At 37.6% G+C, this 13,817-nt stretch overlaps 1 protein-coding gene across 1 annotated transcript in view; it reads right to left on the reverse strand.

Annotated features, from left to right (window-relative positions):
• TENM2 (teneurin transmembrane protein 2) overlaps positions 1-13,817 on the reverse strand; it is a 555,006-nt gene that overhangs the window by 64,344 nt on the left and 476,845 nt on the right. Inside the window, exon 13 of the mRNA XM_053991099.1 lies at positions 12,120-12,305. Within this exon, the coding sequence (XP_053847074.1) occupies positions 12,120-12,305 (186 nt within the window). The remainder of the gene's footprint in view (positions 1-12,119; positions 12,306-13,817) is intronic.

Raw genomic sequence — 13,817 nt, forward strand, 5'->3', positions numbered from 1 at the left:
CTTACCAGTGGTAATTATTTCCTAGGCTGGGCTGAAGTTGCCTCATTCAAGTAAGGGATCAGTAGCAGTGGCCCTGTGGAAGTTTATCTTTAATAAGCCTATAATCTTTAGTCATAGGACAAAAATTCAGAAGCAATACTGATGAGAACTGACATTTTCCTTTTCATTTCACTGTCATTTATTCACTTTTGAGTGACATCCCTCCTCACATTTCATTACATTTTTATCTCAAGCATTAAAATACAGCAAATAAATAATTAAGATCTGGGGACATATTCTGCAAATAACTTTATTATATCTCCCATTTAGTATAAATAGGAATGCTCACTTCAGAAATCAGAAACATTATATACAACTTGCTAGGAATTTTTAAAACTGCAGTGTTTAATATCAGAATTTCTGACAAAAATCCTTAATAAGTAGGGGAAATTGTAACCATAGAAGTTGAGTGAATAGATGCAGTCTTCAATGGAAGGCACACATGTTAAATCCCCCCAGTTCTGCTGAATAAATATTTCCCTTTATAAAGCACCTCATACTTATAAATTTTAATGCAGTAACAGCTTTTAAATGAGTTAATGAGGATCTTAGGAATTTCATGGTAGCTAGAAACACAAATACTGGTCAAAGATGACAGATTTTACTTAGCATATTCTTTGTGTATGGAAGATTGAAAGATTAAAAAGAATGGGGATATAATTAGATTGTAATAAGCATTGTCTTAATTGTATTAAACAAACATAAAAACTTTCATGTGGAATGGAAATATTAACAATTTTAGGAGACATTTTCAGTGAATCCAAAAAGTCTGGTGAGTGATATTTCATTGCTAATTAACCCTCCTGATTAAGTATATGAAGCACTGTTTGTAATAAAGGGTGGGTCTGAGTGATTTTAATTCACTTTTTTACTCAGCATACAAGCAATCAAAATTGTTCTGGAATATACAACAAAAGATTCCAATGAAAAATCAGCCAGTGTCCATTCAGCCTTCACAAACAGGGTGACCTTGACTTTGATGCCCTGTTCTCTAAATATGGCAGGCTTTCTCCATTCTAAATCAATATTTCTGACTTATTTTGGGGAAAAAGTTTCAAACATTCACAGGACACACTGAAGATATATAAGGATTGGTTTCATGATAAAGAATCAATTAATAATGGTCCAAGGGAGACAGTAACAAAAAAGCAGTTTTACCCCTATTCCAAAGCCAATAAAAAGATGAATTGTATCTAAAAATCAGACTCACTCTGCTCCCCCCTACCCTGATTCAGCTATTACCAATGCCACATGGGAGCAACGTTACCCTTCATTTCAGAATCCCAACAAACTCCTGTGCTGTGATTTTCTATCTTAAATCTAAAGCATCTTTTCAGTTGCTTCTGAAACAAGAAAAGGCACATTGCTACTGCTTTTCCTGTACTGTGATAAAACTACTCTTAAAGAAAAGGTAAAGATTAAGCCAAATCTGCAAACATTTTAACAAATTCATTCACTTTCCAACAACAAATAATGATTCGTGGCTTCTTGCTTACAGTAATGCCTTTATGGTCCAAATGCAAGGGATTCTGCAATTTAAAAATAAAATACAGAAGGGGAAGACAAACATCCCTTTTTTTTAATAGAACTACGTCATTCTGAGCACACTATCTTCCATTGTAGGACTGAATGCTATAATGCTAATTCCTCTTACTTTGAGAGATAAGTGATCTGTAACCCAGCATAGACACATTTTGCCTTGCTTTATGAAATGGAAAGCAGTCAGAACATTTTATATTTAAACTGTGCTGAAAGGTGGATGGCAGCATGCTACATCAGGAACTGAGTTCTACTCTCTGGAATTCCCAGTGGTTTAAACAAAAAGTCAGTTCTCTCATCTGTACTAAAGTGTCTCTGTTTTTAGGAGAATCAGCATCTTCTGGGACATTTAGGGGTTGGTGTTTGTACATGCTGAATTTACAAAAATAGCTTCAGTGCTATCCTCGAGGAGCTCCTTCCACAAGAAACTCAGCAATGCCTTATGATTCCTAACAATTGGAAAATCGCTGTATTTGAAGCAGCACCGCTTTCAAAATCAATAAATCACCATGATCCAGGCAAAAAAAATGCTATTCCTAAAGAGATTTTTTGTTGTTGTTAATTTGTGCTTTTGGATAATTGTCCTCTTAGTATTGCTTCTAACCTAAAATCACAACCTAGCAACCTAGTAATATTTCCCACCTCAAACTGATTTAGTTTTTAATTAAAAAGAATGGTTTTAATCACAATTGCATCCTTATATTTACTTCTTAGACACCAAAGATATTATCCCTTCTAATTCTCTTCAGAACAGGGACTGCACTTCGATGCATTGTGGCTCTTTAGCTCAGTTCTTCAATGCTATGAAAAACTATTTGAAGGAAAATTAAAACATATATGGTCTAGATGAATTATGAATCTTACTTATTTTTCAAACTCTTGAATAACTTGAGTCTTACAACATCTACCTAAAAAAATAGTCATATGAAATTTTAAAATTAAACAGAGAAGAAATTAATCTTTATATGGGCTCATGTAAAAATATACTGAAATGTTAGAAATGTTTATACTTTTCAAATATATGAACAATTAACTATTAGCTCATGTAGTTCAATCTACCCTAATCAAGCCAGAACATTTAAAAAGAAATATCTAAACCTTTTCTCGTAGCTATTTTGATGGTATCTTGTTTTACAGCATTTTAAAAGCAGGATACAGTCTATTGATGCTGAGTTTGATCAACCTGCTTTGCACTGGACTGTTAAAAACTACAAATAGAAACTAAAGATGCAGTGGAATTAGAAAAAAACAATAAACTTAGATGGTTGTTTGTCAAAATGATGGCTCCCTAGTTGCAGAATGCAGGACACCTTTGAAGAGGCACTGGAACAGAAGAAGTGCAAGTGAGGGGGGCAGGACCTGGGGGCTGCTTTGCAAGCCTTGTTTGACACTCAAACATCTGGGACTCATTGCCCAGCTCCCAAAAACCAGAGGACCACCACAAGTAAATCCATCCCAGATGTCAGACACCACTCATGGGCCACACAACTGCCTGATCACAGTAAGGCAGGAGTAAAAATATCTTTTAAGTGTAGTAGAGTAAGAGGGAGAGAAGCTTTATGTGGATAAGCAGACAGCCATGTCTCCCCTGCCTACATTTTCATTAAGGATAATGTTTTGATCCATGTCACAGCAAATCCTTCATGAAAGCCAACTTGCTACTTTTCCATGAAAACTGCTTAACTGTTTAAGAGAGGTACTTTTTTTGAGTGAAATATTTAAGTGTGCAGTGCTCAGGGTCAGCTCTCAGAGTTGAAAATCCTCAGGAAACAGCTGGGCCATGAATCCTTTCTGCTCTAATCCCATTAGTGAATGAAGAGGGGATGATGACAAACACAGCAACCTCAGTATATCATGTCCTGCTTTTCCTTTGGCTTTCAGCAGCCTGGCTCTGAACTGCTGATTAATGAGACACCAGCATTGCTTTGTCTCCATCTATCCCAGCATGGATGTGTTTTGAAGACAACTGGCAGCCTGAGATGGACAGTAATATGTCAATCAAGACTACATCACTGAAAACACAACAGCAGAATGTGCTGGAAATTGTAGAAATCTACTCAGTTTGGCACCATTTCTTGACAGCTATAAATCAGGTAATAGCAACCTCAGGATTATTCCAATTATTTTCACTTTCAACATGAAGAGATGAACATGGACTAAAACATCAGATCCAAATGCCTTTAAGAATACTCAAGTTTGTATTCAGCTCTTACATTTCAGTAACCCAAATTATGTTTGCAATTTCTTTGGGCAAATGAAATAGATTAGATTATATTATATGATGATTTCTGTTGGACAGCAAACTTTCCTTCTTTTTATATGTATAGAAAAGCTATATGTAAAATGAAATAGGCTTAGGCCACACACAGGAATAATCTCCAGAAGCATCATTATCCTATTGAGCATTTCATAAGCAGGCCAGAACAAGCATGGAAAGAAAGAAGGAACAAGAGAAAAGAGCTGGATAACATAAATGTTGTAAAAACTTTCTTCAATAAGAATGGCTCATGATATCTTGTAACTTGTGCTCTGAACAAGTCCCCACTACCATTCCTTAAGATCTGTTAAAAAACTGTCTAAGTAAGGGCTTTTAGTGAAAGAAGGATGTATCAATATTCAGCATCAGTGTGCATTCATCCTCAGTGAGCAGTTACTGCACAAGAGAGAGCTGACAGCTTAAAGAGAAGGCTTTCAATAGTTTCATTTTTCCCCGAAGCCCTAAATAGATCACACAGAAAAATCCTGAACTGACACCTCAGAGGTTCTAGAGAGACCATTTTTTCCTTTTTATTTCTGACATTAATATTTTTAATACAACATTAAACTAAGAAAATATTGAGTCGAGAATTTCAAAAGCATCAAATATCTTAGGAAGACAAGTCTCTAACTTATAATGCATCCTACTATTAATTTGATACTAAATTGGCAAGAAGCTGAGGAAAAAAACCCCAACAAAACCCTTTGCAAAGCTTTGCATCTGAAATATTGTTCCACCGAGTTTGCAGCAGTCAGGCAAAACACATTTGACTTTATTTGCATCTTCAAGCATGAAAGATTATGTGAAACTGATACTGATGATGCAAGAATGATACCTTGACAATGCAAGTGATAAAGAAAAAGGTATCTTTTACAAGAATATGAACAGCAGGTCTCAAAAGGATGGACAGGTATTGTTCTCCTTTGTATTTCTTTCTTAGTAAGTATAAATATTATATATATGTATATACATGTCTGTTTCCCAGGATCCAGCTCTCCCTTTCTGTCTCCATACAATCCGTGCCACTGACCTCTCACAAGCATTGCCGTGTCTTTGTTGTTTTGTTTCCAGCAACGCTGTGTAATTCACTCACTTGCTGAAGCTCTGCTTGACACCACAGGGTACAAAATAATACAGAAAATATTATCTGCAGGAGAAGAGAAGATTGTCTGGCTCCTGGAATACTGCTAGGAACAGCATAATCGGCTCTGCCCTTTCAAAAGTTAGATCAGCTCCCTGATTGATTGCCCTCCCTCACTTTTTGTGGTCTTTTCAGAGTTCAAGAATTGGCCAGAAAATCAATATAACTCATGTAGAAGCCCCTCCAAAAGGAGAAAAAAGAAATGTGATTTTAGTTTGGGAAACTATTCACCAGGATCTTCTGGGTGCACCTTTGAAGTTCCAGACAAAATGCAGGAAGTTTAGCTGAAAACATACTCATTAAATTTTTTGGGCTAGAAAGGAAAGAAATAAGGTCATGTTCTGCAAATATCCTGTAAAAAAGAGAAAGAAAAAAGCTACTCAAGTGTTCTGACACTGAGCTGTGACATGTTTCAATCATTTAAAGGAAGCCCTCAGCAAAGAATGCAAACAGGAAAGTTCTTCCTCATGAATAAGCTTGCCTTTCAGCCAAAAAAGATCCCCAGCTGCCCCCTGTAAATTCTGTAAATGAAAAGGAATTCTTTTTCTAAACTCCTTGAAAGTCAAACCACTCTCACTATACATAAATCTCTACACAGAATGCTTCTTTGCAAATATTCATAATCAGCTACCTTGCTTGGCTATGATAAAATTAAGTGGATGCTTATTGTAGTTCAGGATTCCTTAGTGCTACAGAAATTATTTTGAAAGCTTACTCATCCCTGATCCACAAAAGTAGCTGGAATATTTCAGTTTTCAGCACAGGAATTTGCAAAGTTACAAACCAGAAGCAGAAATTCCAAGTAAGAGCCATAGTATGGAATCGGGGGACTCTACAGCCAAGAGATTTTATTCAGAAATAAAAGATGACAAAGATGAGGCAACCAACAAAGAACCTCAATAGCAGATAGCTGGGAAAGATAAGAAGCATCAGATTCCCAAGAAGAAATTTATTTACCAGATATTTATTTACCAGGAAGTCACAGCTTTGCTGAAGCACAGAGATGCTGGACTAGGTGAGCACTTATTTATCCAAGTGACAAGTACATTTCCTTGGCTTTGGTTATAAAATGTAACATGATATAACATATGTTTCCAAAATTCCACCCTATAAGGAAGATTTCTACCTTTTGAGTCTCTCTGTGTTTGAATGATGGAAGAGAAAATGTGAATGATGTGCAGTGAGTGACAGAAATAATTGAGAACCTCTCAGGTTGCCTCATGAGGTACCTGCTAATCCTCTGCTTTGCTGAGGAGGCACAGGGGGAACAACTCTTAAACTCCAAAGAATGCTTGGCACCACGTTCCCAAAAGGCTGCATCACGAGAAATCTGCTTCCAGGTGTAAAACAGTGGGATAACTGTGTGATACAGGGCATGAACTGGAATCTGCACATTCAGGAACAGCCAACATCTCAAACATTTTTGGTCATGTCACCATATATATATTTCCAACATATTTCTACATCAGCAGTAATGAAAAGTGGTCATGACCTAAAAATTCTATGCATTTTTCAAATAAAAAGAAGAAAATGTGTTCCTCTCGCCTCAGAGCGTGCAATCTAAATTCCTGTCATCATCGTTAGAGGGCTTTTTATGCCTTGATAGGTTATAAACTGTTACAGATTAATTTTAAGTTAGAAATCCATTGGAGAAGTCTAATATATCTAGCTCCTTCTAAATTGCTCTTTGTCAGATACGATGGCTTTCCACTGCCTCCTCCCACACACTTTCCATCTCTCCTGAAAATTGCCTCATCTTTGAATCATTACCGTTGTAATTACAACAAGAGAAATCAGTAGTAGAAGAAAAAAATATCTTTGACACAAAGAGCATTATCATGGGACAAAAATATCTTGCTATATCCAAAGATAACACAATGCTGCATTATTAATGTTTCTATTGATTATTGAAACATAAGGTTTCAATAATCAATAGAAACCTTAAGGTTAAGGTAAAGAACTAAATCTTTACACTTGTGGTATTCCACCCAGCTGATAGAAAATATAAACATGTATAAAAGCTGGGAAGGTCATCCCAAAGCACTCAGGGGGGAAATCTTTTTAGTAAACATTTTTTTTATTAAAACCAGAGGTGGAATAGCTTTCACCTTTAAAGGAAGAGTATTTAAAGTATTTCCCTACCGGGTGTGAGCTTGTTTGGATGTTTCAGAGTGGCTCAATATCCACATTGACAACCCATTGTTCTGCAAATACAGAACACATAGATCAGTCTCCCTGGCTGGATAAAGTATCAATCCTACTTCCAGCTGTGGCATTGGATTCTTAAAGGGAATGACAGCACAACTCTTAAGGTAGGCCATTAAAAATAAAGTTCTTAGAAGGAATGCTTCCTCCTAAGCTCATTTAAAAGGAGACTGGAAGACAGCTCATAGAGTTCAATGATTTCTGGTGAGGCTGCTGCCCCAGGGCAGGATGAATTACCTCTGTTATTCCTGACAAGTGTTTGTCTAAATGGTTGATAAAAACTCCATTGATGAGGAATTCACAGTTTGCTTGAACAATCTCCTTCAATTTTTCATTTATTGGTAACATGTTTTTTCCTAACACAAATACCTTGTACTATAACTTAGACTTCCTAATCATCCTAGACACAAAGTCCTTTTTTTTCAGTACATTTTTAAGCATGTGAAAGTATTAGGTTATTTTCCACCATATAGGTGACAGAATCCTAGCTTTTTTTAAATCTTTCTCCTATATTCAAGATATTCTTAGAAGATAAGATACAGAGCTAATACAGATTTCCAACCCCCTTCTTTACTAAGGAACTTGTTCTCCAGTTTTGACAGCTTTAGTACAAGGGCCAAGGACTCAGTGGGGGAAAGTTGCTGACCCTCAGCTCTGGAGTTAGATTTCAGAAAGCACTACCAGGGCCAGAACAGTGTGAGGTTTATGGCTGGACTTGATGATCTTAAGGGTCTTTTCTAAGCTAAATGAACCCAAGAAGAGCCTGAAGAGATGTACTCATCACCTGCTTGCGTTTCTCAGGCAGGCAGGCAGGTGGAGGTTCAGCTTCAATGTCTGTACCAGGGGTATAGCTCATTTGCATCAAAAAAAAATTAAAAAAGAACATAAAAGATAAGAACTGTCTGGATCAAAATCTGCAGCAGAGTATCCATATTACCAAATAGCCTTGAGTACAATTTTTTAGACTTTCTGTCTGAAAAGGAGTGCTTCACCTACCTCTAATGGAGGAATGAGCAGACAAGGGCAAGGCTTGGGAATATGATAGGCAGCTAAAAAGAAAACCTCACATATCACCTTCTGGTTAGAGCTCACCTTAAAAGATCCATTTGCAGACATTTAAATTTTACTTGTAAATATTTAGGATCAAATTCTGCTTTCACTGGTCTCCCACTGAGATTTTTACCAATAATAAAGAGACCATGCTCCAGGGATATGAATTACAGATGGAATTACACTTTTAAAATGGTATTTCTGACTGTTTCATAAGATCTCCATATATATCACACTGTCCTTGGAATGCTATCTTGACAGTTTATATGCAGAACATCCTCTGCAAGCATTTAAAAACAACAGTTTTAAACATCCAGATATTATTTTAAGTGAAAGTAACAGATCTGTTTTATAACAGCATGTTTTAAAAAACATTCCAAAGATTTAAGGAAAAGCTAAATCCTCCATCTTAAATTTCTGTCATGAAATGGGTTCAAGATTAACAACTTCTATACCTTTCTTTCACTTTGTTATTAGTTTTCCAATATTTTTTTCATCTAGATTACCCTCTATTATTTAGTTATAACTTCCTCCATAATTGCAATCAATGAATAGTAATCACTTAATAAACATATCCTGACAGGTCTATTTTTGCACTGGGAAAAGATTAATTTTCTTTATCACCACTCCAGTAAGCAATTGCTTTTCTTACCTGAAGTAGCAAAGTGAACTGGAGTTCTGCTCTGCTTCGAACAGCAGCTGAGCAAGACCAGACACCCCCTCCTTTCACTTTTATATTATTTGGATAGAGACTTATCAAAATCTGAGTGACTTGGAACATGCATGCATTTTTATTTGCATTGATTCTTACACATAATTCTATTGCACACAGGCAAAAGCTGCTTTGCACAAACACTGTGCTAACACTGAGCTCACACTGCTGTTCTGGGAGGATTTTCTGAGTGCTATTCTTAAACCAGGAAAATCAGAGAGAAAAATGCAGTTCTATTAAAACTTTTGAGCTTAGATACTCAACAATGAAATGACAAGGAGTGTGCATTCTGTCAAGCATAAATTGAAGCCTAATTTGATATTAAATAGAATAAAATATCCTGAATGAACTTGAATACCTGCGGGTTGCTATGATGATTTCTTTTCCACTGCCACATAAATATAGCACAAAGAAACTGGTAAAGAAACACAAACAAAATAAAATGTTTTTTATACAGAAATCTCCTTTTCTTCCTCACAGATCAATTTGTTGTAAATGGCCTTGGCCTAAAGTCACTGGAATCAAAGCAAGTTTTTCTACTGACTTCATTTCAGAGTAGGTGTGGCAAAAATGAAAATTCAGAAAATAACCTCTCCTACAGGATTTGCATTTCCTGCCTTTGGATAAACAGCCTGTGCAGTTTTCAGGTACCTTCCAGAAAAGACTAATTTGTAGCATCTTTAGGTGGACACTCCTCAGTACTTCTGACATTAAATGGTGTGCCAAACTTTCAGCTGAAAATGAAACCATAAAGGCAGCACTCTGACAGTGAGTTTCTGTAAAATTTAAGTGCTCTTTTGTTCTTCACACCAACATTTAAAACATCTTGAGCAACTCATCATTGTACCAAAGTATCATTTCACTCTAAGCACAAATTTTCCAGTGGTGACTTCTAGAAATTTCATACCAATACTGACAAAAATCACTTTTACCATCCTTTTCCTCTGAACTCTGTGTTTCAGCTCCATGTAACATGAACCAGTGGGGTCACACTGAGTTGTCCCTCTGAACTCAATCCCCTTCCTGGCATCAGCCTTTGTGCTTCTGTAAATGGCCTCAGGACATGATCATGTGAAAATTCTTACTAATACAGGCCTGCCACAAGGATCTCTGTCTGCATGCAACACACGACTACTCACTGCACAGATTTCATCCATGATAACTAGAAGGGCATACCTGACTTTTCTGCACTAGTCTCATCTTTGCCACACACAGGACCACATTAAGTTTCAAGAAAATCTGTGTAATATATACCAAACAAAAAAAGCTTAAAGCATATTTTAATCACTTTAGAAGTATCACCCTTCCTCTGGAAAGAATTGATTATATACATCAATAATAAGGAAGATATCTAGTTCAAAACTCTGAAAATTAGGCTTAAAATCTCACTTTAGAGTTCACTAGTTCAGCTTGCAGTTTTCAGCCTACTTTTGAGATCTTGGTAAAAGGCATCTTTTTGTCTGCACAGTAATGAAGACTTTACATACACTAATTACTTCTAAACATCGGCACATTACTAAGAGATTATAAAGCAAAACAAATTTTGTGCGAAGCATCAACTTCTGAAATAAGCAATTATTACAGAATTTAATGAAAAAAATTATATACTAGGCATTTTGTAAAGATCTGGGAAGAACTTTGAAAACAAAATGCCTGGATTAATCTAGCAGAGGTATGTTGATATGATGGAAGTCTGAAAGCAATTATGAGAAAAACACTCTGCATCTGTGCTGGTCACAAAGTGTTCAGTCATAAAAGCTTTGATTTAAATCATATTAGCACAGTGTGGAGGAAGCATGCAGCACCACAACATCAAAGGATATGCCCTGAAAATATGTATCAATTTTTCTTCTTTTTTTTTTTTTATCTCTCCAATAGGAGTATACTTTTAGTTTCCAACTTGTGTGTGTCGGAAACGGTTTGTATATCCAAAGAGAAATCAGAGGGGAATGAAAAAGAAAAACAGCTTGAGGGATGCAAGAATCTCACCAAACGTTTAAGTAAAGAAATAACAATTCACTTGTAATAGGACTGTCCCATTAGGGTCCCTGACTGCCATGAAAATCTCAAGTGGCCTACTCTTTTCTTTCTTAAATTCATCACCTTAAGGTAATGAAAACAACATGACTCTGGATTTGGACTCATCAGATTTTTCTAGAGCATACTTCACAGTTCTCAAAAAATTTTCTGGAGAAAAGCACACTTGCCTGAACCTCACAGTCTCACTAGATGGGATACTCTTGTTCCAGATAAATCTGCCCAGACTTCTCAGGGCATGTGATCACTGAGAATTTCCTGGTTTTGATTATAGCTCAGAGAAAATAACAGTTTTCTCCTTTGAGTAAATTTTCAAAACAATCCAAATAGAGTGCCTGACTGCTTGTAGAGACAAAATAAAGAACTTCACTTAGGAGCAATTAATTCCTTGTTCAAGTAGATTTTCAAGCATGGTAATTGAGAGGACAGAACATCATTGCTTTGTGTAAGGATGACCTTTTTGAACTTCCCAGGCTGACAGAGCCCAGCTGAGACTGTGATGCTGGTGCTGCAGTGAGCTGCAGGCTCTCAGGGAAGGGGCTCACAGCAGCCCAGGGGCTGCCACTGTCTCCATGCCAACACCAGGGCCACTGTCCCAGCACAGCAGGGGACAATGCCAGGGAGCTGCTCCTGTACCACAGGAACACACACTGCCCAGCACTGACCCCTGCTCTGGGTGCTGCTGCTGGCGTGTGTTTCACATGTGATGTACAGCAGCTGGAGAGCACGGATGGGTCAGACTGGGAAATTGAAAAACAGGCCATTCGCACAAAGGAATGCTCAGTTAGGTTAGAAAATCATTCAGGTTCAGATGCTACTGAGATATCATCCCATGAGTTGTATTTGTTGATATCACACATGGTACCATTTGTTTCATCTTTACTTACTAATGTGGAATTTGTTGCTGTGTTGTTTTTGTATGGTTTTTTTTTTCTCTATAAACTGGTTTGTTACTGATTTGAAATGATTCCAAGAGCCTACCTGCATTTCCCCCAACACATTTTGAGTCAGGGTTAATATCTGAGAGCACTTGGGTCCCTAAGGGAACAGCCCATTACAGTCCACGACAGTAACTATGTCTCTACGATTTATGAAAAGAAAGCAATATGTGCCTGTTTCGGTGCCTGTCGTTTGCCTACCAATGGTGCAGTGCTCCCCATTCCAGCCCTCTCTGCATTCACACTTCCCATCTTTACAAGTCCCGTGCTCCGTGCAGCGGGGGTGGCACACACGCTGGTCACAGCCCGCTCCTGTCCAGCCCTCCTCGCAGCGACAGGCCCCGCCGATGCACACGCCGTGGGTGCCACAGTCCACGGAGCACACTTCTAGGAGAGAGAACAGCAGTCACAGCCGGCCTCAGGGGCAAGGGAGCACCACAGCAATGCCTCTGCTCAAAACTACACTCCCGAAAGCTGGCCTGCTCACATTCTGATGAAAGCCGGCATTTCATTTTTCTTTAAAAGCAAACTAAATTAAAAGTTGCTTTGATGTCTTAAGATTTTTCAAATGTCTTTATATTTTTATATTTTTTAATATAAATGCCTTTATATGTTTCAAATCCTGCACTGCATTAGTTCATAACTCTAAACTCCATGTAAAGTGTTAGCTACTGTCTGCACATCTTGGTCAGAAGAAACAATTCCTCTAGGCCTGAAATTCAAGGACACTCTACAGCCTTAGGCCATGAAAAGTACAAACAAAAGTGAATTTCGGGGGAGCAAACTGGGGGCATATAACTTCACTACCTGAAGCTGTAATTGGAGAATTAACCCCTGATATGCAAATGGACCAAACTTAAAATGTCTGAAAAACTTGTGACCATTGCCCATCCTGGGTGTAGCCCCTCGGAGGCTTTTGACTGCCCAAGGTGCATCTGTAGAAGTCCTTTAATAAACACCCACTTTATTCTCTTAACCTTTCTAGCCTCTGCTCTAGGTAGCCACTCCAAGGCATCAGTTTAAAAAAAACCTGCTAATGTGCACTGGACTGACCTGCAGAGCTGCATCCTCCACGCAGACACAAACACGTGCCAGAGGTGCCGTCCCCAACAGCAAAGGAGGCGAGCAGGAGGCTCTGCTCTACTCAAACCTGGACCTCAGGTGATTTTGACAGATATTGATTTCCTAAGAATTGAGACTGAAACTTACCTAAGACTCATTTGGCAGAGAATGGCAGCAATTCAGGGTCATTTAGAATGATGGGTAAAAGTCACTTTCCAAGGAGAGATTTTTGTATTCCTGTTACTAACATGGTCAGGTATCTGGTGTCTCACTCCAAAAATTCTACTGCTCTCTGCCAGCTGAAATTTCAGATAAGCATAAGCGTCTTTTGCCCCACGCATCATCAAAGAATGTGGCAGCAAAACTCTTATTCTTGAATTTTTCTGACTGCTTATCCATAAAGCAGAAAACACATCTTGATATTCATGTCACTGGTGGGGTAATCCAGCTGATTAACCTTAGGAAATAACTGAATAACTGTGAAAAATGTAAACACTATTTTGAGAGACTTGGTTTTAACCTACAGCACCATCTCAAGGTTCAACTGACAATGTAAAAGCAAAATTCCCTGTATTTTTTTCCCATAAACGATAGGATATTTTCATTTACAGTTGGGAAACAGAAGTACACTTATGTAACTTTTTCAGTCTAAAAGAGAAACAGTGTTAGAACAAAGCACAAACTCCTAACCAAATTAAGAATGTCATGAAAATACATATAGCAGTATATCCACAGTTCTTCCCAACAAAATTAAACAAGCCCAACCGTGTAACAAAGACAACTTTCCCCAATTATTACTGCATTTCAAACTTGTCATACTTTGAAACAAAGCAGCAA

This window comes from Vidua macroura, chromosome 15 (genome assembly GCF_024509145.1).
Source record: "Vidua macroura isolate BioBank_ID:100142 chromosome 15, ASM2450914v1, whole genome shotgun sequence".
NCBI classification, from domain to species: Eukaryota; Metazoa; Chordata; class Aves; order Passeriformes; family Viduidae; genus Vidua; species Vidua macroura.